Below are 14,530 nucleotides of genomic sequence, written 5' to 3'. Positions count from 1 at the left end.
CCGTTGTCTAACAACATGATTTCCATCACAGGCTTGCCGTACCACTCTGGTGCGGAGCGTGCCCTTGTGGACCTTCGCGGTTCAGTAGTAACTTGATCCGAAGCTTCATGATCATCATCATTAACTTCCTCTTCAGTTGGTGTAGGCGCCACAGGAACAACTTCCCGCGCTGCGCTACTATCCTGTTCGAGAGGGGGTGTAATTACCTCATCAAGTTCTACCTTCCTCCCACTTACTTCTTTCGAGAGAAACTCTTTCTCTAGAAAGGATCCGTTCTTGGCAACAAAGGTTTTACCTTCGGATCTAAGATAGAAGGTATACCCAATAGTTTCCTTAGGGCATCCTATGAATACGCATTTCTCCGCTTTGGGTTCGAGCTTTTCTAGTTGAAGTTTCTTCACATAAGCATCGCAGCCCCAAACTTTAAGAAACGACAACTTAGGTTTCTTGCCAAACCATAGTTCATACGGTGTCGTCTCAACGGATTTAGACGGTGCCCTATTTAAAGTGAATGCTGCAGTTTCTAATGTGTATCCCCAAAATGATAGCGGTAAGTCGGTAAGAGACATCATAGATCGTACCATATCTAATAAAGTGCGATTACGACGTTCAGACACTCCGTTGCGTTGCAGTGTGCCAGGTGGCGTCAGTTGTGAAACGATTCCACACTTCCTTAGGTGTGTGCCAAACTCGTGACTCAAATATTCTCCTCCACGATCAGATCGTAGACACTTAATTTTTCTATCACGTTGATTCTCGACCTCACTCTGAAATTCCTTGAACTTTTCAAACGTCTCAGATTTGTGCTTCATTAAGTAGATATACCCATACCTACTCAAATCATCGGTGAGAGTGAGAACATAACGATAGCCACCGCGAGCTTCAACGTTCATTGGACCACACACATGAGTATGTATTATTTCCAATAAGTCGGTTGCTCTCTCCATTATTCCTGAGAATGGAGTCTTAGTCATCTTGCCCATGAGGCACGGTTCGCATGTGTCAAATGATTCAAAGTCAAGAGACGCTAATAGTCCATCAGTATGAAGCTTCTTCATGCGCTTAACGCCGATATGACCAAGGCGGCAGTGCCACAAGTATGTGGGACTATCATTATCAACTTTACATCTTTTGGTACTCACACTATGAATATGTGTAACATCACGATCGAGATTCATCAAGAATAAACCATTCACCAGCGGAGCATGACCATAAAACATATCACTCATATAAATAGAACAACCATTATTCTCTCACTTAAATGAGTAGCCGTCTCGCATTAAGCAAGACCCTGATACAATGTTCATGCTTAAAGCTGGTACTAAATAACAATTATTAAGGTTTAAAACTAATCCCGACGGTAGATGTAGAGGTAGCGTGCCGACGGCGATCACATCGACCTTTGAACCATTCCCGACGCGCATCGTGACCTCGTCCTTGGCCAGTCTCCGCTTATTCCATACTTCCTGCTTTGAGTTGCAAATTTGAGCAACATCACCGGTATCAAATACCCACGAGCTACTACGAGCATTAGTAAGGTACACATCAATAACATGTATATCACATATACCTTTAACGTTGCCGGCCTTCTTGTCCGCTAAGTATTTGGGGCAGTTCCGCTTCCAGTGACCTTTTCCTTTGCAATAGAAGCACTCAATCTCAGGCTTGGGTCCATTCTTTTTATTCTTCCCGGCATCTGGCTTACCGGACGCGACAACAACTTTGCCGTCTTTCTTGAAGTTCTTCTTACCCTTGCCTTTCTTGAAACTAGTGGTCTTGTTGACCATCAACACTTGATGCTCTTTCTTGATTTCTACTTCTGCAGACTTGAGCATCAAGTACAACTCGGGAATGGTCTTTTCCATCCCTTGCATGTTGTAGTTAAGCACAAAGCCTTTGTATCTTGGTGGGAGAGACTGGAGGATTCTGTCAATTATAGCATCATCCGGAAGTTCCACTCCAAGTGAAGTCAAACGACCGTGTAACCCAGATATTTTGAGTATGTGCTCACTGACAGAACTGTTCTCCTCCATCTTACAGCTAAAGAACTTGTCGGAGACTTCATATCTCTCGACACGGGCATCAGATTGAAAAACTAGCTTCAGCTCCTGGAACATCTCATATGCCCCGTGTTGCTCAAAACGCCTTTGGAGCCCCATTTCTAAACTGTATAACATGCCACACCTAACCAGAGAGTAGTCATCACTCCGCGTCTGTCAGACGTTCAGAATGTCCTGGGCTGCTGCGGGAGCGGGAAGGTCACCTAGCGGCGCATCAAGGACATAAGCCTTTTTAGCTGCTTCAAGGATGAGCTTCAAGTTGCGAACCCAGTCCGCATAGTTGCTACCATCATCTTTCAGCTTGTTTTTCTCTAGGAATGCGTTGAAATTGAGGTTGACGTTGGTCATCTACAATATTTATAAAGACAACTTTTAGACTAAGTTCATGACAATTAAGTTCATTTAATCAAATTAAGTATGAACTCCCACTTAAATCGACATCCCTCTAGTCATCTAAGTGATACATGATACATGTTGACTAACCCGTGTCCGATCATCACGTGAGACGGACTAGTCACCATGGTGAGCAACTTCATGCTGATCGTATTCAACCATACGACTCATGTTCGACCTTTCGGTCTCTTGTTTTCGAGGTCATGTCTGTACATGCTAAGCTCGTCGAGTCAACCTAGGTGTTTCGCGTGTGTAAATCTGGCTTACACCCGTTGTATGCGAACGTTAGAATCTATCACACCCGATCATCACGTGGTGCTTCGAGACAACAAACCTTCGCAACGGTGCACACTTAGGGGAATACGTTTTCGAAATTTTAAGAGGGATCATCTTATTATGCTACCGTCGTTCTAAGCAATAAGATGTAAAACATGATAAACATCACAATGCAATATATAGTGACATGATATGGCCATTATCATCTTCGCCCTTTCGATCTCCATCTTCAGGCATCGCATGATCATCATCGTCACCGGCGTGACACCATGATCTCCATCATCGTGTCTCCGTGAAGTCGTCACGCCAACTACTACTATCACTACTACTATAGCTAACCGTTAGCAATGAAGTAAAAGTAGTAAGGACATGGCGTTGCATCTCATAGCTAAGCGGAAGCGTTGCTAGAACGCGGTTGATGGAGTCGTACTCGTAGCGGTTCCGATCTAGTGCCGAACTACGACACCTCCGCGTTCAACACACGTGCAGCCCGGTGACGTCTCTCGCACCTTGATCCAGCAAGGAGGAGGGAGAGGTTGGGGAAGAACTCCAGCAGCACAACGGCGTGGTGTCGATGGAGAGAAGAGGTCTCCCGGCAGGGCTTCGCCAAGCACCGGCAGAGAGGAGGAGGAAGAAGGGCAGGGCTGCGCCGAGGGAGAGGCAAAAGTCTGTTCTCCAATGGCCAAAAGTGCCCACTATATATAGGGGGAGGGAGGGGTTGCGCCCCCTTGAGGGTTTCCCTCTCCTGGGGGGGGGGGGGGGGCGGCAGCCCTAGATGGGGGCTGGTGCGGCAGCCAAGGGGGGGAGGAGGGGTGTGGCGCACCCCTGGTGGGCCTTAGGCCGACCTGGCTTAGGGTTTGCCCCCCCTTTTCTCTCCCCCACGCATTGGGCTGAGTGGGGAGGCGCACCAGCCCACCTAGGGGCTGGTTCCCTTCCCCACTTGGCCCAATTTACCTCCCGGGGTCGTTGCCCCCCTTCGGTGGACCCCCGGGGCCACCTCCGGTGGTCCCGGTGGTCCCGGTACGTTACCGGTGATGCCCGAAACACTTCCGGTATCCGAAATCATCCGTCCTATATATCAATCTTTACCTCCGGACCATTCCAAAGGTCCTCGTGACATTCCGGATCTTATTCGGGACTCCGAACAACTTTTGGTAACCTCGTATAACAATTCCCTATAACCCTAGCGTCATCGAACCTTAAGTGTGTAGACCCTACGAGTTCGGGAGACATGCAGACATGACCGAGACGCCTCTCCGTCCAATAACCATCAGCGGGGTCTGGATAACCATGGTGGCTCCCACTTGCTCCACGATGATCTCATCGGATGAACCAGGATGTCAAGGATACAATCAATCCCGTATACGATTCCCTTTGTCTGTCGGTATAGAACTTGCCCGAGATTCGATCGTCGGTATACCTATACCTTGTTCAATCTCGTTACCGGCAAGTCTCTTTACCCGTTCCGTAGCACATCATCGTGTGACTAACTCCTTAGTCACATTGAGCTCATGATGATGTTCTACCGAGTGGGCCCAGAGATACCTCTCCGTCAAACGGAGTGACAAATCCCGATCTCGATTCGTACCAACCCAACAGACACTTTCGGAGGTACCCGTAGTGCACCTTTATAGTCACCCAGTTACGTTGTGACGTTTGATACACCCAAAGCACTCCTACGGTATCCAGGAGTTGCACAATCTCACGGTCGAAGGAAAAGATACTTGACATTAGAAAAGCTTTAGCATACGAACAATACGATGTAGTGCTATGCTTAGGATTGGGTCTTGTCCATCACAACATTCTCCTAATGATGTGATCCCGTTATCAATGAAATATAATGCCCATGATCAGGAAACCATGATCATCTATTGACTAACGAGCTAGCCAACTAGAGGCTTGCTAGGGACACTTTGTGATCTATTTATTCACACATGTATTACTGTTTCCTGTTAATACAATTATAGCATGAACAATAGACGATTATCATGAACAAGGAAATATGATAATAACCATTTTATTATTGCCTCTAGGGCATATTTCCAACATAGGGGTGGACCCTCCGATCTCGATCGGACGATCAAAAATACTATGTTAGGGGGTCCAATGGACAAACCGATGACAGTTTGCGGTAAAACGGGTTGACCCGGATCGAACGGTCACGACCTCCCGCTCGGGTCCGGGGGGGGTTTCGGGCTAGGCTGCGTGTAGGGTCGGTGCACTGTGCAGAGGGGCTAGGCGGAGACGAGAGGGAAAACGGACTACCCGGCATCATGTTATAAAACACCAAAAACGCTTGCGATTAGACCGACTATATTGCCGCTATATATTTAATGGTACGGGTACCAAACGAACTCTGATTGCGACGAAATTTGACAGGCGGCCTAGCTATATTAAAATAAGACCGCACGTCAAATCTCAACCCGATCAGAGAAAGTTTTACGCAAACTTTTGAAAACAAGGTTTGACGATGCCGCGGGCGCGTGCGAGTACGGTCGGGCTCAGAACGGACAACGACGAGAACCGGCAACTAACAACGGATGCAAGTTTGAAAACTGGCGGCAACGGAGATGCCGATGCAATGCAGATGATACGAATGATGCGATGATGATGCGACAAAATAAAATAGACACACGACGAAAACGGAATAAAGGGGGAATCTTCTGGAACGTCGGTCTCGGACTGTCACATACCCCCATTGGCACCAAGCTATGTTAGAAGAATATCATGCTCTAATGGATAACTTTACTTGGTCTTTGGTGCCTAAAGCCTGCAGGTGTTAACATTGTCACGGGCAAGTGGATCTTTCGTCACAAGTTTCACCCTGATGGCTCATTGGCTCGCTATAAAGCTAGATGGGTTGTTCGCGACTTCACTCAAAAAGAAGGCGTCGACTATGGTGAAACATTCAGTCCGGTAGTGAAACCGGCTACAATCCGCGTGGTGCTCAGCATTGCCCTTCTCAGTCATGGCCAATTCACCAGCTCGACGTCAAGAATGCATTCCTGCATGGTGACCTCAATGAGATGGTGTATTGCTCCCAACCGGCGGGCTTTGTGGATTCCTCTCGGCTAGATCATGTTTGTCTTCTTCGTAAGTCCTTATACGGCCTCAAACAGGCTCCCCGCACATGGTTCCTTCGGTTCCAAGCATTTCTCTTATCTTTCGGTTTCAAAGCTTCAAAGAGTGACTCCTCCCTCTTCATCATGCAATGAGGCAACTTTCTTGCTTATTTGCTAGTCTACGTAGATGACATTATTCTCACGGCTAGCTCACCCGCCATCCTCGCCTCCGTCGTCACATCCCTCAAATCATAATTTTCCATGTCAGATCTTGGCCCTCTCCACCATTTCTTGGGCATCAACGTCACCACCAACACTTCGGGTCTCTTCCTATGCCAACAACAATACACACTAGAGATCCTAGAGCGTGCCAAGATGCTGAACTGTAAGCCAGTCTCAACACCCATCGACACTAGCTCCAAGGCCTCCTCCCAGGACGGCCAACTCCTCTCTAATCCCACCAAATACCGCAGCCTCGCCAGAGCTCTCCAGTACCTAACTCTCACAGGACCTGATATAGCCTATGCCGTTCAACAAGTTTGCTTATTCATGCATCCTCCACCGACAGTCACATGCAACTTGTCAAACGCATTCTACGGTACCTACAGGGCACTTCACACTATGGTCTCCAACTATATAAGTCCCCCTCCATGGATCTTATTGCTTACACCGATGCAGATTGGGCTGGTTGCCCGGATACCCGTAAATCCACCTCTGGCTTTTGTGTGTTCCTTGGCTCGAACCTTGTCTCCTGGTCCTCAAAGAGACAACCCACCATCTCTCGGTCCAGTGCCGAAGCAGAGTACCGTGGCATGGCCAACTGTTTGGCTGAATCATGTTGGTTGTGCCGACTTCTCCATGAGCTGCATCTCCCTCCCACACGGGCCACTATCGTGTATTGTGACAACATCAGTGCCTCCTATCTTGCTTGTAATCCGGTGCAACACCAGCGCACAAAGCACATTGAGATCGACCTACACTTCGTCCGCGATCGGGTGGCTCTTGGCGAAGTTCGCGTCCTACATGTTCCTTCGAGCTCTCAGTTTGCTGATGTCTTCACCAAGGCGATGCCATCACCAGTTTTTACAGATTTTCGTTACAACCTGAACATCCTTCCCCACGATGTTCCGGCTGAGTGGGGGGGGGGGGGGGGGGGCGGAGGGGGGGGGGGGGGGGGTTAGACAATCTTGTAACGTTATGCATAGCATAAGTATAGGATCTAGGATAGACCACGTCGGCCACTACAGCCACTTGTATAGGACGTGCAGTTCTCTCCTATAAATACCCTTGTACATTTAATCTGAGATCTATCAAGGAGGTTTACATTCCAACTATATTGTCACAAACATGATTCTAGTTACATTACATTTTTGAGGCATCTAGTAGTTATTATAACATTATAAAGATACATATGCTTCGGCCCCTACTTGTCACATCCTGTTGTTACCAAAGCAGCCCGTCTTCTTACACACCAAGCATAGAGACTAGACCGAGTTTGTTTGCACTGTCTTATTGGAAACACATGTAGATTCAATCAATAAAGCAATCATCATCACTATCCTCCTCCACGTAAGGAAACGGCACATCCTCGAGTCCACCCAAATAGCCACCGCATGTGGGATGCCTGAGCTTCTTTGCATGCTGATTGCACCCAAAACAACAACCTTCACACGAGAAAAATATGCATTATATATATTAGTATATGCTAACAAAAAGTTAAGACAATTAGAGCAAAAGCGAAATAGTTACCAGAGTCCTCGTCTTCCAAAGGAGTGCAGAGAATAACATGCTCTTCCAAGAAGCAACCATGGAGCATCTCGGCAAAGAACAAAGTGGGTCTGCCATCTACACCTTTGGCAACAAAGTTGGAATGCACATATCCTGCTACAACTCCACCAACTAAATTCCTTTCTTTCTCTTCCACAAATTCAAAATCAGTAATCTGAAATATAATAAATGACACTTGTAACAACAGCCGAGCAGTTGTCAATATGTACGGTGACTAAGCGAAATGCAAGGGAACATAAATATTTTGGTTATGATATTTTGGACATGCCTGCATATTGTTTCGCTTCACATATGTGTTGAGTGCTACAATCAAGCTCTTACGGTTACGCTCTTGTTCGCGCTTCATCAGCTCCTCAGGGGGCGGTGACTTGGGCCTCAGACTCATGCTTCGCTCGGCGCAAGCAAGCCAAAAATCCTGGAACTCCTGAAACTCTTTTAAAGCGGAACCATCCAACGTCTGCAGTGTGGCAAAGTCGTTACTGCATGCATGAAAAAAGACAAATTAGTATGTAACCTTAATTAGTTGTAATGACACAGGTTGCCTGAGCTGATATACTAGTACATGATTGTTTAATTTGAAGTTGAAGCAAAAACGTCTTACATTTAGGAACGAAGCTAGTACATTACTACACCAAACTGGCAGTTATATTACACCAAAATACCTACTAGTGTGAGTTTTAGCCCCTCCACTCCAAAAATGTAAAGCTTAATTTGTTTGGTGAAGATCAACCAATATTGAATCCACTGGCATGAGATCAAATCGCCGGCGTTGAGATCAAATCGCCTCTGCCGCCGAGACCTAGATGGATTCCCCTTTCGTCTTTCCTTTCCTGCTTTTTAATTTATGGTCGGAAAGACTTTATAGTAGTACAAGAAGAGCCACCCCGGCCCAGTTCAACTCGGTCTGCCTGCTGCTTTCCGAAAAGGCCTGGGCTTGGGGTGCAGGATTCGAACCGGCTTCTCTACCCCACACTGCAGCCAACCGGGGATTCAGCTCCTAATAGGCGCTGCAGGCGCCCGATCAGGAATTGGCGTAGCTCAGATTTGGGCTGGCCCAGTGGAGCGACGCGTTTTCAACGGTTGATTTAGAAAAAACAGAAAAATGAATTAATTAAAAAAATCATTAAAAATTGAAAAATTAAGAGTCTAAAATGGCTCATGAATTTTGAAATGGTTCATTTAAATTTTAGAAAAGTTCATCGATTTTTTTTAAAAATCACTGGTTTTGAAAAAAGTTTATCGATTTTGGAAAAAAACACAATTTTGAAAAACGTTGAACGAATTTTGAAAGAAGTTCACCAATTTTGAAAAAAGTTCATCGATTTTGAAAAGCATCAGGCTCATGTGGCGCTCGGCGCAAGCAAGCCAGAAATCCTGGAACTCGACGGAACCATGGAATGTCTGCATGCATGAAAAAAAGGACAAATTAGTATGTAACCTTAATTATTAGTTGTAAAGACGCAGGTTGCCTGAGCTGATATATTACTCCGTGGTTGTTATATATTACTCCGTGGTTGTTTAATTTGAACTGCAAAACGTCTTATATTTAAGAACAAAGGTACTAGAATATTATTAGTACAACAAACTGGCTAGTAGTTATATTACACCAAAATACCTGCCTACTAGCCAGTGTGAGTTTTAACCCCTCTAGTCCGAAAATGTAAAGCTTATTTGGTTTGGTGAGGAGATGAACCAATATTGAATCTACTGGCCGGCATGCATGCACTTTATGCCATATGTCCATCAGTCTCCTGAATGCATCTTCTGATATTAAGCCAGGCCACACATGGAGATGGGACAGGGGGATCGATCCCCAGCGAGTGAATCAGAAGGCCGGCGTTACCTGTACGTGTAACCGGAGAGATGCTGTAAATCCCAAGGACGGGCCGGGTTACGTACCTTCAACTGGAGAGATCGCCGGTGGAGAGATCAAGTCGCCTCCGCCGGCCGCCGAGACCTAGATGGATTCCTCTTTCGCTTCTTTCTTTCCTCCTTTTTATTTTTAGTTTTGGTCTTATCTCAAGGAAGAGGAAGACTTTTGAATACAGAGTACGAGAAGAGCCCAGTTCGACTCGGTTTGCCTGCATCTTTCCGGAAAGGCCTGTGGGCCGGGCGGACGTCTACGTGTCAAAGCTCACGCCCGCGCTCCTCCTTCCATGTCGACTCCATCCAGAGACATACAACATAGCTAGCCACTAGTAGAAAACTAGGCTTTGAATCACAGAATTAGTCCCGGTTAGCGTTTGGACCGGGACTCATAAGACGGGTCTTTAGTCCTGTTTTATTTTTGACCTCTAGTCTCTGTTGGTGTTAACAACTGAGACAAAAGGGGTGGTGTGTAACAGTCAGGAACCGACGCTTCAGAATGTTTCTCTTTTATTTCTTTGCCGCCCTGTGATTTAATTGTTTGTCGTATTAATCATCGCATCATTCGCATCATCCGCATTGCATCGGCACTCCGTTGTCGTCAGTTTTCAAAACTTGCATCCGTTATTAGTTGCCGGTTCTCTCCGTTTTCGCCGTTGACCGTTTTGAGACCAACCACACACGCATGCGCCCAGGACATCGATAATTTTTTTGTTTTTAAAAGTGTGTATAAAACTTTCTTGGATTGGGTTGAAACTTGGCGTGCGGTCTTATTATAATGCTGGTAGACCGCCTCTCAAATTTCGCCGCAATCGAAGTTCGTTTGGTACCCGTACAATTAAACCTATATAGGCACTATAGTCGGTTTATTTTGTGAGACGTTTCGGTGTTTAAAAATCTTGTGTCGGACCGCAAATCTCTCTCTTTTCTTAGCCCACCACCACTCTACATAGCCCACTAGCCCACCTAGCCCTAGGGCGCAGCTGAGACCGTCCGATTGCGATTGTGGAGTTGAAATCGGATGGAAAAACCCTAATCCTAGCCCCGTGTCTATGAATAGACAACCAAACCCTGCCCCTCCTAGATTTCTGTGCCCCAAAACCCTAGCTGCCGCCACCCACATCTCCAGCCTCCACCTTCAGCCGCTGAGGCCCACCCGGGCCCATCTGGCGCGTCGCCGCCCTACCGAGGCCCGAGCAAGGCCGCCCGCTCGCCCGAGGCCGCAACAGCGAGGAGCCGCCCCGCGCCCGGCTCTCCTCCTCCCGTGGCTGCCTCCTGTCGGTGCCTCGAGGCCAACCGCGACGAGGTCATCAAAGCTTCACCTCGCTGGGACGCCGCCAGCGCCAGGCCGGAGCCTTCCTCGCTCCTCTCTCTCTCTTATCCTCCTCCCTCCAGGTCTCTCTCTCCCGCTCACCCCGTCTCTCTCTCCCTTCTGCAGGTTGCCACCCAAGCTCGTCGTCGGCCCAGATCCGGCGAGAACCGGCCGGAGTAGGCCCCCGCCGCCCAGATCCGCCGATCTCCGCCATCATAGGTCGTCGGCGTCGCCCCACATCTCATTCGGTGCCATGCCTCCCATTCGGGAGAAGAGCAGCGGCACCATCGCTCGTGCTGGCCGTGGTGGACCTCGCCCCCCCCCCCTCCCGCGGCCCAGGAGCCAGGTCACGGCCGAGCCGCTGTTGGAATTATGCCCTAGAGGCAATAATAAATGTATAGTTATTATTATAATTCCTGTATCAAGATAATAGTTTATTATCCATGCTATAATTGTATTGAATGAAGACTCATTTACATGTGTGGATACATAGACAAAACACCGTCCCTAGCATGCCTCTAGTTGGCTAGCCAGTTGATCAATGATAGTCAGTGTCTTTTGATTATGAACAAAGTGTTGTTGCTTGATAACTGGATCACGTCATTGGGAGAATCACGTGATGGACTAGACCCAAACTAATAGACGTAGCATGTTGATCGTGTCATTTTGTTGCTACTGTTTTCTGCGTGTCAAGTATTTATTCCTATGACCATGAGATCATATAACTCACTGACACCGGAGGAATGCTTTGTGTGTATCAAACGTCGCAACGTAACTGGGTGACTATAAAGATGCTCTACAGGTATCTCCGAAGGTGTTAGTTGAGTTAGTATGGATCAAGACTGGGATTTGTCACTCCGTATGACGGAGAGGTATCTCGGGGCCCACTCGGTAATACAACATCACACACAAGCCTTGCAAGCAATGTAACTTAGTGTAAGTTGCGGGATCTTGTATTACGGAACGAGTAAAGAGACTTGCCGGTAAACGAGATTGAAATAGGTATGCGGATACCGACGATCGAATCTCGGGCAAGTAACATACCGAAGGACAAAGGGAATGACATACGGGATTATACGAATCCTTGGCACTGAGGTTCAAACGATAAGATCTTCGTAGAATATGTAGGATCCAATATGGGCATCCAGGTCCCGCTATTGGATATTGACCGAGGAGTCTCTCGGGTCATGTCTACATAGTTCTCGAACCCGCAGGGTCTGCACACTTAAGGTTCGACGTTGTTTTATGCGTATTTGAGTTATATGGTTGGTTACCGAATGTTGTTCGGAGTCCCGGATGAGATCACGGACATCACGAGGGTTTCCGGAATGGTCCGGAAATGAAGATTGATATATAGGATGACCTCATTTGATTACCGGAAGGTTTTCGGAGTTACCGGGAATGTACCGGGAATGACGAATGGGTTCCGGGAGTTCACCGGGGGGGGGGCAACCCACCCCGGGGAAGCCCATAGGCTTTGGGGAGACACACCAGCCCTTAGTGGGCTGGTGGGACAGCCCCAAGGGGGCATATGCGCCAAGAAAAAGAAATCAAAGGAAAAGAAAAAAAAGAGGGAGGAAGTGGGAAGGGAGGGGGACTCCTCCCACCAAACCAAGTCCAACTCGGTTTGGGGGGGGGGAGTCCTCCCCCCCTTGGCTCGGCCGACCCCTTGAGGGTCCCTTGGACCCCAAGGCAAGGTCCCCCTCCCTCCTCCTATATATATGGAGCTTTTAGGGGCAGATTTGAGACGACTTTCTCACGGCTGCCCGACCACATACCTCCATAGTTTTTCTTCTAGATCACGTTTCCGCGGAGCTCGGGCGGAGCCCTGCTGAGACAAGATCATCACCAACCTCCGGAGCGCCGCCACGCTGCCGGAGAACTCTTCTACCTCTCCGTCTCTCTTGCTGGATCAAGAAGGCCGAGATCATCGTCGAGCTGTACGTGTGCTGAACGCGGAGGTGCCGTCCGTTCGGTACTAGATCGTGGGACTGATCGCGGGATTGTTCGCGGGGCGGATCGAGGGACGTGAGGACGTTCCACTACATCAACCGCGTTCTCTAACGCTTCTGCTGTACGATCTACAAGGGTACGTAGATCACTCATCCCCTCTCGTAGATGGACATCACCATGATAGGTCTTCGTGCGCGTAGGAAAATTTTTGTTTCCCATGCGACGTTCCCCAACAGTGGTATCAGAGCTAGGTTCATGCGTAGATGTTCCAGGATAGGTCTTCGTCCAGTCATGGAGCATTTGAGATGTTCCAGGAGTTGGAGTTTATCTTTCAGAAGAACGCCTGGATCGAGAGGTATGAGACCTCCGATAAATTCTATGCTTGCAAGATGGAGGAAAACTCATATGTCAGTGAACATGTGCTCAAAATGTCTGGGTACTCAAACCGTCTAGCTGAACTGGGGATTGAACTCCCGCAAGAAGCTATCACTGACAGAATCCTTCAATCACTGCCGCCAAGCTATAAAGGCTTTGTGTTGAACTACAACATGCAAGGGATGAACAAATCTCCCGGCGAGTTGTTTGCGATGCTGAAAGTCGCAGAGTCTGAACTCCGTAAAGAGCATCAAGTGTTGATGGTGAGCAAGACCACTAGTTTCAAGAGAAACGGCAAAGGCAAGAAGGGAAATTCGAAGAAGAGCGGCAAGACTGTTGCCAATCCACCGAAGAAACCCAAGGCTGGACCTAAGCCTGAAACAGAGTGCTTCTATTGCAAGGGTATGGGTCACTGGAAGCGCAATTGCCCCAAGTATCTGGCAGATAAGAAGGCGGGCAAAGAAAAGTCAGGTATATTTGATATACATGGTATTGATGTGTACTTAACCGGCTCTCGTAGTAGTGCCTGGGTATTCGATACCGGTTCTATTGCTCACATTTGCAACTCGAAACAGGAACTGCGGAATAGACGAAGGCTGGCGAAAGACGAAGTGACGATGCGCGTAGGAAATGGTTCCAAGGTTGATGCAATCGCCGTCGGCACAGTGTCACTTCAACTACCATCGGGATTAGTGATGAACTTGAATCATTGTTATTTAGTGCCTGCGTTGAGCATGAACATTATATCTCGATCTTGTTTATTGCGAGAAGGTTACTCTTTTAAGTCTGAGAATAATGGTTGTTCTATTTCTATGAGTAACATATTTTATGGTCATGCACCGAATGTGAGAGGATTGTTCATATTGAATCTTGATTGTGATACGCATATACATAACATTGAGACCAAAAGAGTTAGAGTAAACAATGATAGCGCCATATTTTTGTGGCACTACCGCTTAGGTCATATTGGTGTAAAGCGCATGAAGAAACTCCATGCTGATGGACTTTTGGAGTCACTTGACTTTGATTCACTTGACACGTGCGAACCATGCCTCATGGGCAAAATGACTAAGACTCCGTTCTCCGGAACAATGGAGCGTGCAAGTGACTTGTTGGAAATCATACATACCGATGTGTGTGGTCCAATGAGCGTGGAGGCACGCGGCGGATATCGTTATTTTCTCACCTTTACTGACGATTTAAGTAGATATGGTTATGTCTACTTGATGAAGCACAAGTCTGAAACATTTGAAAAGTTCAGGCAATTTCAGAGTGAAGTGGAAAATCATCGTAACAAGAAGATCAAGTTCCTACGGTCTGATCGTGGGGGTGAATATCTGAGTTTCGAGTTTGGTGCTCACTTAAGACAATATGGAACTGTTTCGCAGTTAACACCGCCTGGAACACCACAGCGTAATGGTGTGTCCAAACGTCGTAATCGTACT

General features: G+C 47.5%; 1 protein-coding gene across 1 annotated transcript; it reads right to left on the bottom strand.

Annotated features, from left to right (window-relative positions):
- Positions 1-7,099: 7,099 nt before the first annotated feature.
- Positions 7,100-8,490, bottom strand: LOC123397526. Its single transcript, XM_045092054.1, has 3 exons — positions 7,848-8,490; positions 7,541-7,733; positions 7,100-7,455 (listed from the first exon to the last, which is right to left on the bottom strand). The coding sequence occupies exons 1-3, from the start codon at positions 7,962-7,964 to the stop codon at positions 7,322-7,324; spliced, it is 444 nt and encodes a 147-aa protein (XP_044947989.1). The 5' UTR covers positions 7,965-8,490; the 3' UTR covers positions 7,100-7,321.
- Between the last annotated feature and the right edge of the window lie 6,040 nt (positions 8,491-14,530).

This window comes from Hordeum vulgare, chromosome 5H (assembly GCF_904849725.1).
Source record: "Hordeum vulgare subsp. vulgare chromosome 5H, MorexV3_pseudomolecules_assembly, whole genome shotgun sequence".
NCBI lineage: Eukaryota > Viridiplantae > Streptophyta > Magnoliopsida > Poales > Poaceae > Hordeum > Hordeum vulgare.
This window is presented reverse-complemented; position numbering and strand designations above follow the sequence as displayed.